Genomic DNA, 19,105 nt, shown 5'->3' with positions numbered 1-19,105 from the left:
TGTAGTTTAATTTGTTTAAGCAGAGAAATTGTGTAAATTGTTCAGGGGTATTATTATTATTACAGATACCTAAGTACTATAAATATGTAGTGTCCACTAAGCGCTGTAAACTGTGTCACCATATATGTGCAAATATAAATCAGGCAGTATAAAATAGTTACTACATACATGGCCCAACTCATCTTCTAGTTCGTTGACTTTCTCCAACGCTGCAGTCTTGGTCTCGCTGTCTTCCATCAGAGCCGCTACATCGAACACATTGTCCAGGTATGCTGAGATTTGCACCTTAACGAATACACAAATTTTGTTTAAAAATTGACTGTAATACATACGTGTAAAGTTGTAAATCGTCACGTCAAATAAGATAAAAATTTTAGTATTTTATATCAGTTCATTGAAGATATATGAAAAAACTTGTAATATACAGATTTATATACTACAAGTTTTTTCAGTTTTAACCATTATAAAAAAAACAAATTAATATACACGAAATAAAATGTTTTCTCTTTACAAATATTAGTATGTATGGACGAACAAATAATGACATATCTCCTCTGGGGAAAAAGGATTATTAATAATTCCATTGCTAAAAATTTACTATATCCACACGTGCTTCCCCCTGAAAACCATTGTGATAAATTCAAGGTGAATTTACCACGATTGGCTAACTGACTTGATCTCATGCTCATATTATTATCCTACACACTACAGCATAAACCGTTAGCGTAGGCACCATTCCATTATTATCCATAATAAAATCTCTTTTTGTTGTTACATTCCTTTAGATAGAAACCAATATTACCTGCAGGTCTTCACTCTCGCACAGCCGCAGTCTTTCTAAGTAATCGTCGAGCTTCAGCGTTGTAAACTCGTACTGCAGATGCACCCTGAAGTTCATATCCTCCACTGAATGCACTATTATGTTCACGAATTGCATACACGCCACCTGAAAATTTAAACCACAAAATATGTATTATTTTCGCGGATAATATGACCTGTATGGTTTTTTCCGAACTATTCTAATGCTGTTGGTCGCAGCTGGCCTTTACAGCTTCACTGCACGATAGGGGCGCTCCAAACTCGTGGAAGAACTTATGGGGCAGCAGAAGCAACTAAAACTTACCATAAATTCTATGTGAAACGTGTCATAATTCATGAAGTACTCCATCAGTGTGTGGAACCTTCTAGGCTCTCCAATCACTTCCTTGAAGTTGTCGAACGCCGACAGTATGATCTGGTGTCCACCTTTCACCAAGCATATTGCCGCGAGCAGTTCCAATACCAGCGCCTTCGTCCGCAGCGAGTGGTGTACGAGCGAGAGGGCTATACTGTTGATAGCTTCTCTATGTTGGATCACCATGTTGAAGCCGTACTGGAAACGTAGGATATTTGTGAAAAGACGATGATAGACGTTCGGCGGAATCGCACGTAGTGATAGCGTTAGTGTAAATGCAGGGCCGTCTTTCACCTATTAGAGGCCCTGGGCACATTAGGATAATGGAGCACTATTTTGTTATATAGAATATACAGTCATTTTTTAACATTACTTTTTAGAGATATATATGGGGATGCCCTATCTTCAAAACAACCAAAATTAATTTTAAAAGTCGTTATGTGATAAGGTTCAAGTTCTTGTTAGACATTTATAAAAAAAAATATAAAAACGAACAAATTGACCATAGTCGGAAAGCATTTTTTTAAACTGATTTTCAGGCGAGAGTAATGTATCTATTGGTTATCGTTTCGTAATGGAGTAAGGACTAGACTAGACTAGGGGGCCCCAATCCATCGCGGGGCCCTGGGCACATTGCCAGTGTGCCCAGTGAGGAAGAGGGGCCTGTGTAAATGGTAGTGTGTGTGGTAGTAATTTATGTTTTTATTTGAAATATTTATAAGCAAATTATATATTTAAGTCGTTTTACAAATTTGAATATTGGCATTCACTTAAGTTTGAATTTATTTACGTTTATATGTTTTGTCATTTACTATAGAAAATTACAACAGCGGTTGAGAAAATTCAATGTAGGTACGTTAAAGCCACTCACTCTTCCAAATACTATCAAATCTCATGCTGTCAGATCCATTAACATTGGAATAAAATACAGAATTTCAAGTTAGGTATGCGTATATGTGTAAGTATATTAGCAGCGGTGGGGGCGCGTGCGTACCTTGTTGTTCATAATGGCGCGCATGCACATGATGCAGACGTGTATGTCGTCGGTGGAGGCGCCCATGTTGAGGCGGGCCGCGTGCCGGGTGCGGCGCCGCGCCGCGGCCGGGCTGGCGGGCTCGCTCTCCGCGTCCGAGGAGCGCGCGCGGCGCCGCCACGCCGCCGGCAGCGACGCCGCGCCCTCCGCACCACCTCCCGCGCTGCACTCCGACGTCGTCGTGTTCGCTGCTCAATCAGTACCAGCCTTTACCAACGTTGCTTTCGCGATTTATATATTTATGCATTTCGATTGCTATATATTGATTGGGTGGTTTAATAATGTTAAACATATATTTAAACTAGCTGTACCCGCGGTTTCACCCGCGTTAAATTTATAGCCCATGTATTATTCTGATGTATAAGCTATATTACTGTAAAGTTTCATCAAAATACGTTCAATAGTTTTTGAGTAACAAACGTCCATGCTTAATCACAAACTTTCGCGTTTATAATATTAAAAATAAGATATAAATTAAAGACAAACTTTTTATTTATTTTATTGGGGGTTTTGGGCTATTGTCACGTGCTTGGACCTGTAGCACTGCGACCTACGTAGATCTATTGTGCTCGCCCTTTTACAGAGTTCGTTACCTAAACCCTTAAGGGGCAAGAATTGAAGGATATTCTTAGGAGCGATAGTTTTTTATCTCCTTAGGATAGAATGTGAATTTTCCAAAGTAGAAGATATTACATTTATGCATGAGTGGGCTTCAACCACATAAAATGCTTTGACGACGACGTTTCCTCTTCAGTTTGACATAGACAAACTTGCTGGAATGCACAAGCTAGCGGCCCGCGCGGTTCTTTTAGTTTTCTTTCTTTACCTTTATTTACTTTCCTGGGTTCATTTCTCGCGTGACGGCAGAAATATGTGAGACAAAAGTGTACCCTTAAATAGCAAATTCGGTCAAGCAAGAAGGTCAAAGCAAGAACGTTAGAGCAAGAAAATCTATTAATTTATTTGTTTCTGTATGGTTTAATTCTTTTATCAAATAACAAACAATATTTTTTTTTGGACAATTACATTATTTTATAGGTCGGAAATGCTGTGCTAGGGAATCTCATTATTACAGATGTTACTTTAATTGAGACATTACCTTGGTTGATACCATCACTGGACTGACTCCTTATCAACGCGATCCTCTGCTCGTGCCGCATCATACTCAACCTGAAGCTCAGGTAGTCGATCAGCACGTCCAGCCCTTGGTTCTGTTCGTTGAGGAATTCACGGACCCATCTGTAATTGATATTATTCAATTAGCGAAATATAGAGCATCGTGGTCTAAAACATCCCGATCCCAAATCGGTCAGATGACCCAGTAACTTCGTAGCGACATGTTTTTTTATTTATAAACTAATTGGACTAATAAAAAATAAAAAAAACCGTATTTCTTGTCAGTATTTAGCTTAAAAGCGCTTGCCGTAACTGAAGGTAGGTTTGACATATCATAAGTGTCTTTAATAGACCTACATGATTTGATTTATTAAAATTAAATTATTTTTAACATCATTTGATTTACTAAAATTAAATTATTTTTAACATCATTAATAAATTATATCCGGATCCAATTCGGTCAGATGACTGAGGGCACCGCCTGTCACAATTCTTAATTATTAAAATCTAGCTGACCCAGTGACTTCGTAGCGACATAGTTTTTTAGTTGCTAAACGTTTAGACATGTTTATACTCACTCTATGTGATTAGTTCGTAATGATATCTCCAAATCCCTGAGGACTTGGGTCGAAGTTGAATCGCCCACCATTTTTCTTTTCTGTAAAAGAAATAATTTATCTGTTTATAATGATAATAATAACCCAAGAGAATTAACACAGCGCCATCTAGCCCCAATCTAAGCAAAGCTTGTGTTATGGCTACTAGACAACTGATTATAGATACATTTTTATATTATTAGATAGATTTTTGCAAATACATAGTATACATAATCTGTATACTGAATTGAACGATAGGAAAAATTATAATATAAAAAATATGACGTTAACAAGCGGCTAAAATGACTTTTGAATTTAAAATAAAAAACACCGAGACCGATACAAACAACCATACTCAGGAATACAAACGTCTATACGGTGCGATGATTCCAACCCGCGACCATCGGAAGTAAGGCGGTGTCAAAACCTCTAGAATTGAAATTTGTTTTCTAAAAACAGACGTCGCGAGTCTATTGGATAGGGAGTGAAGTTTCTTTAGTAAGCACACATTCCTTTCATTTCTCTATGAACAAAACGCTCATCACGTTTATTGGATGGTACAAATCAATCACAAACAGATATACTGGTCAAGTTAATTGATTAGGAAAATTTATTATTACTATATAAACCCTGGATAATTAACTCAACGCTATATAGTCCCACGGTAAGCAGAGCTTGTGTTAAGATTACTAGACGACTGTACTTAGATACATTTTTATTATTTATATAATAAGTAAGGATAAATGTGCGTTATTTCATATTCCTCCGTTCGCTTCATTTTCTTAAAAGAGGGTACGAAGTTTTTGCTTCATATGGGACACAGTTACATCAAAATAATAATTGCATTTAATAATGTCTAGTAAGTCAATATTGTCTACTAAGCACTGCTGTGTCTAAACTGTGTCACCCCACCTTACATTTTCCTGTTGCTATTTAGTATATAAGATCATTATTTCTATGTATATATTGTCAGTCTATTATCATCTGTAATATACATCGTCTCGACCAACAACAAGGTATATAAAACCCGCAACACTTCACATATATATAATAAGCCTCCTTTTCAAAATCAGTCTAAAAGTAGACACGTCCAAAGAAACTTCCTTTGGAAGGCGAGTAGTCCCTGAGGATGGTAGTTAGCTCGGCTCGTGTCACTTGGACCGAGTCTGGTACAGAACACGACATCACTGGATATGACTCAGGAATATTACCCACAATGCATTTGACCTGACCTTTTGCCATGCGACCGTATCGCTATTCGACCTGGATAAATAAACGGGAGGGCAGAACTTTTGTTTGGCTTGAGCCACGGAATATGATCTAGTTGGGGAAAGGGACATGTTAGTAATGTGTACTGATGAACTTTTTGCTAGCAATGTACCATGTCAGGTTTACCGCCTAGCGGTTCCCCTTGGAAACCGTCTTTATAAATTATTGGTGAATTTACCACGATGGGCTAACTGACCTGACCTCATGCTCAATTTTATCATCCTCCACTGGTGTCTTGCCATCGTAAAACGTCAGCGTAGAAGAGTGCACCATTCCATTAAAATTAAAAAAAAATGGTAGGGGGAAAAGAGTTTGTTTGTAAAGTGCTTTTTAATAACCCTTTAGGAATGTACCATGTCAAGTTGAGCTCCACCCGATTCTCTATGGAATCCATAGCGATAAATTCCTGGTGAATTTGTCACGATGAGCCAACTAACCTCATGTTCATCTTATCATCCTCCACTGGTGGCTCGCCAGTAAACCGTGTTTATAGCCCGTTTTTTTTAATTACTGTAAAGTTTCATCAAAATCCGTTCAATAGTCAAAGAGTAACAAACATCCACCCAAACTCACAAACTTCAGCGTTTATAATATTGGTAAGATCATATGATATAAATAACAACACTAATCATATAGAAACTATTTCGAGAATATAAAAGAATAAATAGACAATAAAAATAATGCCATTCGCATAAGAACTTGCTAAGTAAAAGAAGGTATATAGCTTGTAAATCAAACTGCTAGCTTAAAACTGAGGTGAGTACGTTTTTCCTTTCATTAATTTGTTTGCGTCAAACTTTTGTTTTGTCAAGTACTGAAACAAATTAATTATGCGTGAAGGTTATTTTTTATTACTCCATGCCTCAGTGAGCATGCTAAGGGATTCCACATACTCAGGATTCCGTTCTTATCCAAACGGTATGAAAAAAAAAATACCCATTAGACGATCGGATAATAAAAAAAAGTTGTGACAAATTAGTATATTTTGGATATAATCCGACTCGTCCGACTCGTAGCGGAAATGTACAGGGATTCTTAACCTAATTCATATTATAGCATCTTAATCTCTTGGTTCACGCACTGGCTTAAATAACGGCAGACCGCAGTGGACTCTCAGAGACCGAACTTGGAGACTTGTTATCTTGACGATATGTTGCATGAAGTTTACTTTAGTAGTACATTGTCAATAAGGATTAATAATATCTCAGGTCGATTCACGCAGCGCCATCTAGTCCCAATCTAAGCAGAGCTTGTGTTATGGGTGCTAGATAGCTCATTGCCCTTTTTTTCGTACATAAATAATATACATAGAAAACACATAGACCGATACAAACAACCATACTCATGAATACAAATAACTGTATCGTTCGAGGAATCGAACCTGCTATCTTCAGAAATAAGGCAGTGTGCTAAACCGCTAGACCACCGAAGCCGTAGCCTACTACGGAACTCTCGGTATGTTAGTTCAACTCTCATTTACCGGATTATTTACTGTGAGTTCCGTGTAACAATAACGATTATCTCATTCGCCACCGGGTTACGAAGGTCAAGCTACAAATATTACAGATACTAAGCTATGTTATCACGAAATAATGAAAATAGTACGAGTTCATTAATGTAATTAATGAGTATATTAAACAACGATAACACGGAAGTTATCACAACGTGACACTGTTTTTTTTATTTAAATAAGTAGATATTTTGTTTACCACAAAAAAGTAACCGTTATTTATCGAGGCAATATAGGACCACACTATACAGTATACAGACACAGTAATAAAAAATAATGTTATGACTAAAAAAGTGCTTAAATTAAGTTTATTTGAATAAAGAGATTTTCTATTCTATTCTATTCTACAGCAAAGATAATATAGAAGCAACAAACTATGACGGCAGTAAGACTATGGAATTTATCGTTTTTTATTAATATACCGTCGTTACATTAAAACTTTAAATAATTTCTTTAACCAACTTTATAAACAGTGTCGTAGCCTACTGGTTTCAAATTAATTCTTGGTTAATCCATCCATTGTAAAAATCAGATTGGATTAATCAGCAAACAATAATAATAAAAGTGCACAATTCACATAGCGCCATCTAGTCCCAAGCTAAGCAAAGCTAGTGTTATGGTAATTAGACTTAATATACGCATTTTTTTAAAAACATTGATAATATACATAGAAAACACCCAGACGCCAGCGTAAACCGCTAGCGCAGGCGGGTGCAACATTCCATTATCATATATAAAAAAAAACACCCAGAACAATACAAACCAGGAACACATGAATACAAATATTTACATCGTTCTAGGAATCAAACCCGCGACCATCAAAAGTAAAGCGGTGTGATAAACCAATACACCACCGATGCCGTCAACACAATGCCACGTCTATACTACATGGTGAAGAGAGATCATATAAAATTTTATAGGTACCTCTAATATTAAGTCAAAAATTGCTAAGCAAAATACATCTGCTTTCAGGCGATTGTTAGTAATGTAATATTGCAAGCAATGTACCATATCAGGTTGACCTCCACGTAGTTCCCCATGAAACCATCATGAAAATTCATAGTGAATTTATCACGATGGACTAACTGACCTGACCTCATACTCATATTACCATCTTCCACTGGTGCCCCGCCAGCGTAAACCGTTAGCGCAGGCGGGTGCACCATTCCATTATCATCCATAAAAAAAATACATCTGCTTAAGCCATCTCTTTGGTCAGTTTTTTTATACGATATATTCACGAATATTGAATAGGATTTTGCATAATCGTGAGTGAAGTCGCGGATACCAGCTCATATTGAAATTTACGTTGTTTACTTTCACGGCACTCGTGTTTCTCGCCGGTATTTTCGTCTATACAATTTGTATGACAAATAAAATATTTTTAACAAATATGTCGGAACGCCAGTCATTTCCCTTCAATATCGCGCACATAAAAGCATCCGTTATTATTATCATTTATATTATTTTGTATTTGTGACTTGGTGGTCTAGCGGTTTAGGACACCGCTTTACATCCGATGGGTGCGGATTCCAAACATTTCTTCTAGGATAGATACGATTTTGTCGGTTGAGACCATGTATATTAACAGATGATAGAGAACTGACATAATATATGTACCAATTACAATATTAATCTCATATATTTACTAGCTGACCCCAGAAACGTTGTTATGCCATATAAATTAAAATCGCTATTAAAAAACAGGGGTTGGTGACACAAGGGCGAGAAATTCTGGGTTATACTAGGTGTATAAGTATGAAACCGGATTTTTCTTAAAAGTCCCGCCAAAATCGCTGTGGTCTGCTTACGGTGCTGAAACTTATTATATGTTGTTGTTGAGGAATCCGACTACGAGTTCCAATCAAAAAGCCGCCACTTTTGCATTTAGATAATTTTTATATTACCGCCGAAAATGGCTGGGTACATGCCGTCAAGTGAGGTTCAGCGGGGAAATCTTCTATTCTGTTTTTTTTTACACAAGACCGCCGAGGAAGGTCACCAAATGCTTGTGGAAGCTTATATATGCCGCACACAATGTTTTGAGTGGTTCAAGAAGTTCCAAATGGAAGGCCCTCAAAAAAGTATGCAAGCGCTGCTTACAGAAGACCCTTGTCAGACACAGAAGATGCTTGCAGAGCAACTCAGCGTGACCCAACCGTGCCTAACGCTTGAAGGCGTTGGGAAAGATTCTCAAGTTCGGGAAGTGGGTCCCAAAATTGAGCGAAAGACAGATACAGCGGCGAGAAACCACCAGATGCTCCTTGCCAGGTTCGAAAGGAAAGGATTTCTGCACCGGATTGTAACTGGAGATGAAAAGTGGATCTATTTCGAGAATCCTAAGCGACCTAGAGGTTGGATTGATCCAGGTACTTCGGTGAAATCAGCAGTGAAGCAACATCGTTTTGGAAAAAAGACCATGCTTTGCCTTTTTTGGGATCAGAAGGGTCTGGTGTACTACGAACTGCTCGAGCCTGGCCAGACGGTCGACCAGGTTCGTTATCAACAACAAATGAGAGGTTTGACCGCAGCTCTGCTTGAAAAACGCCCGGAATGGCAGGAAAGGCACGAGGGAAAAATCTTGCTACACGACAACGCCCCGGCTCACAGGACAAATGCGACAAAAGAAGTGCTCGCAGGACTCGGCTGGGAGATTCTACCCCACCCGCCCTACTCTCCAGACCTTGCTCCATCCGACTATCACGTTTTCGCATCAATGGGCCACGCATTGTCTGAGCACCGCTTCGCCAATTTTCAAGAAGTGTCAAAATGGGTCGAAAATTGGTTCGGGTCAAAAGGAGAAGAATTCTTCCGCCGCGAAATTCGAAAATTGCCCGAGAGGTGGGAGGCTTGTGTGGCTAACGAAGGAAAATATTTCGAATAAAATCGCCCCTATGTGTCTAGAGTATTATACGATAATTTTTTTTAAAAATCAGTCCGGTTTCATATTTATACACCTAGTATATATATATATAAATATATGTATTTTTAATGCGATATTATAAAAAAATTAAAAAATTAATATTTTATCCAAAAAATAAAAAAAAATGTTACGGGTGGACCACTTAGGAGTATGAAAAGTAGATAGTCGCGGATTCTCAAACCTATTGAATCTGTACATAAAATTTCATAAACGTCGTTTCGGAGAAGTATCATCATCATCATCATCATCGCAGCCCGGAAGACGTCCACTGCTGGACATAGGCAGTATGGACATCGGAGAAGTATGGTAACTAACAATGTGATACGAGAATTTTAGATATAGGATAATAGTACCCTAAATTAAATAAGTAAATAAAATAAATATAGTAAATAACAATAGTAAAATATAAGGATAGTGAAACGGTTTGTGAAGTACTTAGTTTAGTTTGTCTTACCGCCCGTAATTAATTGTAAGTATTGTTAATACTCCATCAACGTCCTCAGTGACCCAATGTGCAGCTGTGACGTCATAAAGTTGCATACAATTCTATGACGTCACATTGCACATGGGGTCACGTGTGCGTTCTGTGTATACATAATAGACAAATGATGTAATGTTCACAGCGTTCAATAAGTTCAATCACACTGCCTCGTGTGAGTCATCTATATGATATCACTTATATCGTACGATCAGATTACGATACGACACGTAAACGTGACGTTAATGATATAAGAACCGTTTGTATATGGTGTATGACATGTTAGCAACAATTCTCAAATGTAATTCATTCCAAACGACAGACATACGATTTTCTATGAACCTAGAGTTGATTGATTTCCTTACCTTTTGATCCTGGGTAAAAAAAAACAATTGCAATTGTTTGGTTACAAATTATAGATCTTTTTATCCTTTTACATATGTACTTTACTTTCTTATTTCACATACCGTATCTGATAACACTGTGGCGTTCATTTCATTATCCTTTGTTGTAATTTTGTTACCGGTCAGTCATAATATTGATTGTTAAGTATCATTACATAGTATAAAATAAAGTCCCTGTCGCTGTCTGTCCCTATGTATGCTTAAATATTTAAAACTACATAACGGATTTTGAAGCGGTTTTTTTTATTAGATACAGTGGTTCAAGAGGAAGGTTTATATGTATAAACATGTACACCCTGGCGAAGCCGGGGCGTAGCTATAGCTAGTTACTAATAAGTAACAAACAAAACAGTATTATTATTATGTTTGTAATACGGTAAATTGGTTCTTTTACGTTTTACGTTATAGAAAAACGCGTTGTAGAAATATACCCATATAACGCTCATGATATTATCTATATCAGTTACAATCGCGTGCTCTAAACGCCCTGTGATTGCTATCAATCAGTTTTCTCTAGTGGAGATGAACCGGTACGCACGGCTTTTTGTTGGCATAACCTAAATTGTTGTATCAAGTTTTTGCGTTGATCAGAACACGTTGATCAAACAGGAAAAGGCTTGAGGCACAAAAAGCCTCATTAGTAATTAGAGTATAGAAAACAAGCTGATAAAATAACAGTTACAAACTATCAAGGATATATCAGGTTAAAATATTTAAATTAGTTAGAAGCTTTACACATTATCTTCTCATGTCTATAAGAATAAATTATTACGAAGCCAAAACTATAAGTCAAATATTACCCTACCTATATCATTTATTCATGTAGAACATTATAGCTGCTTATGAACGTAAAATATTTTGTAATTTCCCTACCGTCCAGTTGAGTATACCGATTCAATTGAGAAGAACTGGCAAGAAACTCAACTGAATTTCTTTTTTTAGAAGTTCGTTTTACATTGTATATTTATGTAGGTGTCTAAGTATAATCTTATATATAAAATTCTCGTGTCACAGTTTTCATTCCCAAACTCCTCCGAAACGGCTTGACCGATTCTCATGAAATTTTGTGAGTGTATTGAGTAGGTCTGAGAATCGGCCAACATCTATTTTTCATCCCCCTAAATGTTAGGGGTAGTCCACCCCTAATTTTTTTTTTTATTTTTATGGCAAAACAAAGTTTGCCGAGTCAGCTAGTATTAAATAAAAAATACATTTTTAAAGACAATCGTGCATGGCAATAGTTGATCATAACTATTGCCATGCAGGATTGTCTTTAAAAATGTAATTCTCACATGATTTTGTGATCGTAGATTTGTAAACCATTTAGGGTATTGCATAAAAGTTTATTAATATGAAGAAGTCACAGTCGGTCATTAAGTTTGGGACAACATAGGTAGTCTATTTATACCCTTAATTTTTTATTCAACAGGACAATAGATTTAGAAACTTTCAGATGGTAATGTATCATCTAAAGGATAAATTAGTTTAAAAAAAATTCAATAAATCCATTTCCATTTTCTCATAAAAAATAAATAAATATGTAACATTTTTTTTTATTGAGAGTTTTGTGCTCTTGTTAGGTGTTAAGATCTGTAGCACTGCGACCTGCAAAGATTTATTGTACTCGCCCTTTTTTAAAGTTCGCCACCTAGACCCGTCAGGGACAATAATTAATGGATATTCTTAGGAGCGATAGTTTTTACATGATATAGTCTATATTTTCCAAAGGAGATATTTAGAATATTATAAATATATCTAACTGGCATTTCAAATGATTTTCGCTGTTTTACGTATCTCAATAGTATTATAAACGCGAAAGTTTGTGAGTATGGATGGATATATGGATGGATGAATATTTATTACTCTTTCACGCAAAAATTACTGAACGGATTTTGATGGAACTTAGGCTATAAATTTTACGCGAGCAACATCGCTCAGCTAGTATAGGTACTATAATTATATCCAAGTTGCGCTCAACCTTTCTTCTTTGGTTTCTAATAACAATAAACCACAAGAAAATCCACTTCATTAATCTATTGTAAACACTAAGGGGCGTAACATAGCCCCCGGCGTTCCTGCACCGGCGACACAAATGAAAACTTCACCTGACCGTATCGGTATCGAATCTAGGGTCAGTGGCGCCCTCTGGCGACGGCCATTAGCTCTCATTACTGGACCTCTATCCGTTATTACTGGCCGTCTCCTCAAAGCCTGCGCTATCGATAGACCTTTGTGATATATTGTTCATTGTCTACATAACGGTATGCTGTCATGGGTTCCGAGTTATGGGAATTGCATGTAGTAGAGAACGTATTTTTTCATTCAATCGAATATTCTAGATTAGTCAACCGTATCGGCTTGATACGGGAGCGATATTTTATTAAAACTCTAATACCTAAATAAATAACGGCGTCAGTGGGTTAGTGGTTTAGCTCACCACCTTACTTCCGATGGTCGCGGGTTCTATCCTTGCACGGTACAAATATTTGTATTGATGCGTATGATTGTTTGAAATACTTTTAAATTATGAATGAATACTAGTACTACGGAGGCATTGTACCTTATTTATCTGGCCACGCATGAGGGGTCACGTGACGACGTTATTTCCTGTTGTGATGCTGTTCATATACTATATACTAGGTGTATAAATATGAAACCGGACTGATTTTTGAAAAAAATTATCGTTTAATACTCTAGACACATAGGGGCGATTTTATTCGAAATATTTTCCTTCGTTAGCCACACAAGCCTCCCACCTCTCGGGCAATTTTCGAATTCCGCGGCGGATGAATTCTTCACCTTTTGACCCGAACCAATTTTCGACCCATTTTGACACTTCTTGAAAATTGGCGAAGCGGTGCTCAGACAATGCGTGGCCCATTGATGCGAAAATGTGATAGTCGGATGGAGCAAGGTCTGGAGAGTAGGGCGGGTGGGGTAGAATCCCCCAGCCGAGTCCTGCGAGCACTTCTTTTGTCGCATTTGTCCTGTGAGCCGGGGCGTTGTCGTGTAGCAAGATTTTTCCCTCGTGCTTTTCCTGCCATTCCGGGCGTTTTTCAAGCAGAGCTGCGGTCAAACCTCTCATTTGTTGTTGATAACGAAACTGGTCGACCGTCTGGCCAGGCTCGAGCAGTTCGTAGTACACCAGATCCTTCTGATCCCAAAAAAGGCAAAGCATGGTCTTTTTTTCCAAAACGATGTTGCTTCACTGCTGATTTCACCGAAGTACCTATCATCTATAGGATTCTCGAAATAGATCCAATCTCCAGTTACAATCCGGTGCAGAAATCCTTTCCTTTCGAACCTGGCAAGGAGCATCTGACAAGTGGTTTCTCGCCGCTGTATCTGTCTTTCGCTCAATTCATGTGGGACCCACTTCCCGAACTTTCTTTTCCAACGCCTTCAAGCGTTGCGAGAGGTTGGGTCACGCTGGATCTGCAATACAACTTCTGTAGCTCTTCGTCTTCGGTCTCGGTGACCTTCCTCGGCGGTCTTGTGTAAAAGAAAACAGAATAGAAGATTTTCCCGCTGAACCTCACTTGACGGCATGTACCCAGCCATTTTCGGCGGTAATATAAAAATTATCTAAATGCAAAAGTGGCGGCTTTTTGATTATATAACAACAATATATAATAAGTTTCAGCACCGTAAGCATTTTGGCGGCACTTTTAAGAAAAATCCGGTTTCATACTTATACACCTAGTATATAAAAACAAAGGACCACTTACCATCAATAGGTTGACCTGTTTTTTTACGTAACTCAAGGTGATGGAAATAAACAGTATTTTTTAAAAACAAAAATAACAGTCATCGTCGTTGATAATGCAGCATTATATATTTGAAGGCATTTTAAATATCATTTCTTTGTATATCGAACTCAAAAACAAACTTAAACAATACAGTCGAATACAGAACCTCCTCTTTTTTGAAGTCGGTTAATAAAAAACAAAACTTTTCTCTCTATAATACCGGTTTAGATTTATGAACTACAACAAGATCAGTAATATCCTTTATAAATGACAAGCGGCAAGCAGGCAGTGCAGCGTCCATTTAATGATACGACAGATATACACGCCTACTATAATTACATTAATTTATTCGTCCGCGTCCTAAATACCGATCTCTCATTAAGATCTACTAGCTCCAACATCTTTATCTTCAACTTATTTGTAAGATGAACACATTATTGCTTTTTGTGTAAGCTCATACAATCTTTCACACTCGCACGCATTTTTATTGTTTTAAAATCTTTATTATGTACAGCCTCGGTGATCTAGGGGTATAGCATTACTTCCGATGGTTGCAGGTTTGATTCCTCGCACAGTACAAAAATTGGTATTCATGAGAATGATTATTTATATTGGTCTGGGTATATTCTATGTATACATATTATGTATGTATTTATTAAAAAAAGGATTGCAATCAGTTGTCTAAAACCTATAGCACAAATATATATATCGGAAATAACTGGTATTATGGAATTTGTCCCGGGTTTTTCGGAACGCCACAAACATTTAGTCGGTATATGACGTCCATTCTACCAGTCAAACGTTGCCATTGCTGAGGACTAAGCTGGTATGCCTCTCTAAGTAACTTTTTTATGTAATAGAATTGGGAAACCAGCTGACGGTCCGCCCGATGGTAAGTAACCGACGTATATATAAATGAACGCTTCATGAATATCTCACGCTAAATAGTATCTTATAAACGCGAAAGTTTATGTGTATAGATTTTAATGAAACTTTAGAATAACAAGGCTTATACATCAGAATAACACATAGGATATAAATTTCACGCTGTTGAAACCGCTGGCAAAGCTAGTATAATATAAAGCAAGTTGTTTGACGGCTGATGTAGATGAGACTGACAATGTCCATACATAAGTATATAGAAATTATTATATAAGTATATAATTAAAATTAAATCCATCGAGTAGTGAAATGGACTTCCGCAAAATAACACCTAATTAAATATATATAGAAATTACTAATCTTGTTAAACTGATAAAAAGAAAGACTTAAACGCTTACCCGATGACTCCTAGATGCTTTAGGGTCCAGATACGTTCTAAGTTTATTGAGGTAGTGTCCTGGGGAGTCCTTCGCTTGCACCATGTCCTGATCACAGATGATCTCCCATTTCTTCTCCAGATCATAGTTTCGTAGCAGCTTCGCCTTATCCGGTGGAAGATCCATTGACGCCTGAAACAAAAAAAAAGAGAAGACTATAAATAATTTGCGACTTGAGAATAATTGTAATCAGGTTGTTTTTTATTATTAATGACAATGAAATGTGCACCTACGCTAACGGTTTACGCTGGTGGGGCATCAGTGGACAATGATAAGACGAGCATAAGGTCAGGTCAGTTAGTCATAATTTACCATAATTTTATCACGATGATACCAGGGAGAACCACGCGAAGGTCAACCTGATACATTACATTGCTAGCCAATGGGGTTATAAGTCCACATTACTAACAATCCCCTTCCCCCAATTAGGGAGGCATGAAAATGCATGCATGCCTTAGTTTGTATCTTGATCTTGTCATTATTGAATTAGAATTCATTTATTGTTTTTCTATATAATATAAATGAATGTTTTTATATATCTGTCATTAAGCAAGCTTCATATCTATGGTACCAAAAGATTTCTGTTTAGTTTGAGACTAGTTAGACTTTGTTTATCTTAAGTTCCTCGTTCTTCATTGCATTTATGAATCATTTTTTATCCTTCACCCGATCATCTAATGATCGAATATCTCAACGAGTATTACTAGGCCAGTTTCCAGCGTATTGCTTGAACAAGCTGTGATGTTAATAACGGTAAACAAATCTCTATACAGGGCTGCCAGTTTATCGTTCATTTCCTAAATTAGGTGTTCTTTCATGTTATATTAAAATATCTATTTAAAAGTCATTTTTGACAAATTCGAACTGACTTATACATAAATATAGTGTAAATTTTTAGTCCTATTATCAGATCTAAATTTTATCGGAGAAAAAAAAGTCTGCGTAGACACCTCGTCATTAAGTACGTATTTTACCTGTCAACCAGTTTACTTTGAAAGTTGTTTCAACTCATTCGAAGGATGAGCTATTGCAGTAAAATAAAGGACTAGGAGGCACTTTAATCCTATGGTACGACCGCCTAAGTCTTGTTAAGCGGCAGATGATTAAAAAAAATATATAAAGAAGGAATGACTCATTGTTCACACTAAGTTTAGAGAGTAGAAAGCGCATTTCGCATTTTACTTTCATTACAGGAATAGACATGATGAGTGTAAAATTTAATATTAACCAAGTCTTAAATACGTTGCCAAGTTTTCACAGTTCATCACGTGCAAACTTCCAGTTATTACTAAATAAATCTTTGAAATTGCAACGCGTGAAGTGCATGGTTCTAGTTGAATAAAACCTCACTAAACTAAACCTAATTGTAATGGACTAAGGATTATTTCGGATAAGAGTATTATTATTGCAACTGCCAATATCAATATCTCGCCATTTTACGATTTCAATACACCAATCTATTTTATATAGTACTATCGACCCGTCCCGGCTTCGCATGGTTTGTTCTATACTATAATACATGTACCTACGATACATACAAACCTTCCTCTTGAGTCACTCTAACTATTACTGAAAACTGCATTAAAATCCGTGGCGTAATTTAAGATATAAATGATAAGACAGCGACGGTCGACTTTGTGTTACCTAGTATAGGTAAAGATTAGTAAAATTACATATCTTCTTGGAATAACATTAATAAGTGCAAATAACTTCTATAAAGCTATTTGAATTAAAGACAGACTTATTGCAAGCAAACCAATTCTAATTCTGATACAATCTACTCGCGACCACACCTTCTTAATTAGTATTATGAATACGAACTGTGCGATCTGTTGCCACAATATTTCTTATCGAGGCTGTGAAATAGGGAGGATCTCCATCATTCTGACCATCAGTGATATTCTTCACTTCATTAACATTACTTTAAGTACCTAAAGATTGAATAAATAAGGTTCATATTTGGATGTAACGGTTGGTAATGTAGGAAAGTGCTATGTAATGGGGCAGCCCGCATTAGCATAGATCGGCATAGATGGCGACTCCAATTATGATGCTGAGCGGTGATCCCACGCACTCTGCTGTGGTACAATTGCATAGAAGATAGCGGATATATGTCGCAACATCGAGATTTAAGTCTACGTATGCTTAAATGAATGCTATTCACAGAGCTTTTGTGAGACTCTTTTCAGACAATGCTGTACATTTTTACTCAATGAATAGTTTGTCTACAGGCTCGGATTGTCACTTAAGAAATCGGGGGTTAATGCAATCCATACTAATCCATGTTATGAATACTAATACTATAAATGTGAAAGTGTGTCTCTCCGTCTGTTAGTTAACTTTTCGCGACTTTAGTGGTCTAGCGATTTAAACACTATAACGCCTTATTACCGATTGTCGCGGGTTCGATTCCTCGCACAGTTTAAACATTTGTATTCATGTTTAGAGTTGTTTGTAGCTGTCTGGATGTTTTCTAATTATATTGTAAAAAAATGTATTTAAATATTTATATAAGATGTCTAGTACCGGTAATACTACAAGCTATTGATTGATGGCGTTACGTGAATTATCCTGATTTATTATTATTTTAATCGTTCGTTAACTTATATAATGATCATAATGTTTGTTAAAATTAGGCATGAATATTGTATCAGGAAGGCTAAAGACACTATTTTTATATTTATATTATATATTTTGTATTCAGGGGCAAATTTTCAGTCTCTTTTATCGGAAAAAACTGCTTTACATTTATTTTTTTTAAAAAGTTGGTGTTCTATACTCTTCCAATCACCGTGACATTTGAATAGGTACCATATAAAAAACAATCAACTAAAAATGATAAAGTTCCCAATCTGATTCTGATGATTATAAATCATTATCAATGATCGGTTAATTTACAGCTTACGTGTCTATTTATGCTATCTCATCTATCTAGAAGGTAATCAGGTAATCAACATCTTGCACCGGAAATCTATGTCAGTATCGAAATAAAAAACTGTTAAGTCAATGACCCGTGCGCGTACGCAAATACAAAGATTGTTTTCGTGTAACGATCTGTTATTGCAGTACTTCATTACATTAAATCATTTACGTCCTAATGTCATTTTAAATTATCCAAATACTTAATAAATTGTATTATTATTATTGATGAACGATATTAATGCCAAATAAAAATTGGCAATATTTTTTTTATACTACGATGGTACCATTCAAGCATACGGCTGGTTTGATGGTAAATGGTTACCGTAGCTTATGGAGCGTAACCTGAAACACCAGTGGTGTCACGTGCGCGATCGCGACCTTTAAGAAACCTTAATATATCTTGAAAACCCCCATGTCTTGCGAGAAAACCTCGCCAGATAGTTTATTCCACAATCTAAGTGTACGCGGAAAGAAGCTCCTCTCAAACCGACTATCTGAGACCGAAAGGGAACGAATTCTCTGTCTATGGCAGACCGTGCCATGGTTCTACCATTATATCGATCCATCATATCATATCGACTATTCTTCAGCACACAGCCCTTGGTATATTCT

General features: G+C 36.8%; 1 protein-coding gene across 1 annotated transcript in view; it reads right to left on the bottom strand.

Annotated features, from left to right (window-relative positions):
* Nucleotides 1–19,105, bottom strand: part of LOC131846756 (formin-like protein) — a 93,743-nt gene that overhangs the window by 11,370 nt on the left and 63,268 nt on the right. Inside the window, exons 2-8 of the mRNA XM_059196145.1 lie at nt 15,533–15,703; nt 3,902–3,981; nt 3,307–3,446; nt 2,169–2,395; nt 1,124–1,372; nt 803–946; nt 169–285 (exon numbers count right to left, since the gene is read on the bottom strand). Coding sequence (XP_059052128.1) covers nt 169–285; nt 803–946; nt 1,124–1,372; nt 2,169–2,395; nt 3,307–3,446; nt 3,902–3,981; nt 15,533–15,703 — 1,128 coding nt within the window. The remainder of the gene's footprint in view (nt 1–168; nt 286–802; nt 947–1,123; nt 1,373–2,168; nt 2,396–3,306; nt 3,447–3,901; nt 3,982–15,532; nt 15,704–19,105) is intronic.

The sequence above is a fragment of the Achroia grisella genome, unplaced genomic scaffold, assembly GCF_030625045.1.
Source record: "Achroia grisella isolate CSIRO2021 unplaced genomic scaffold, CSIRO_AGI_Agris_v1 utg512, whole genome shotgun sequence".
Classification (NCBI taxonomy): Eukaryota; Metazoa; Arthropoda; class Insecta; order Lepidoptera; family Pyralidae; genus Achroia; species Achroia grisella.
The sequence above is the reverse complement of the archived record's forward strand: the minus strand, read 5'-3'. Positions and strand labels throughout refer to the sequence as shown.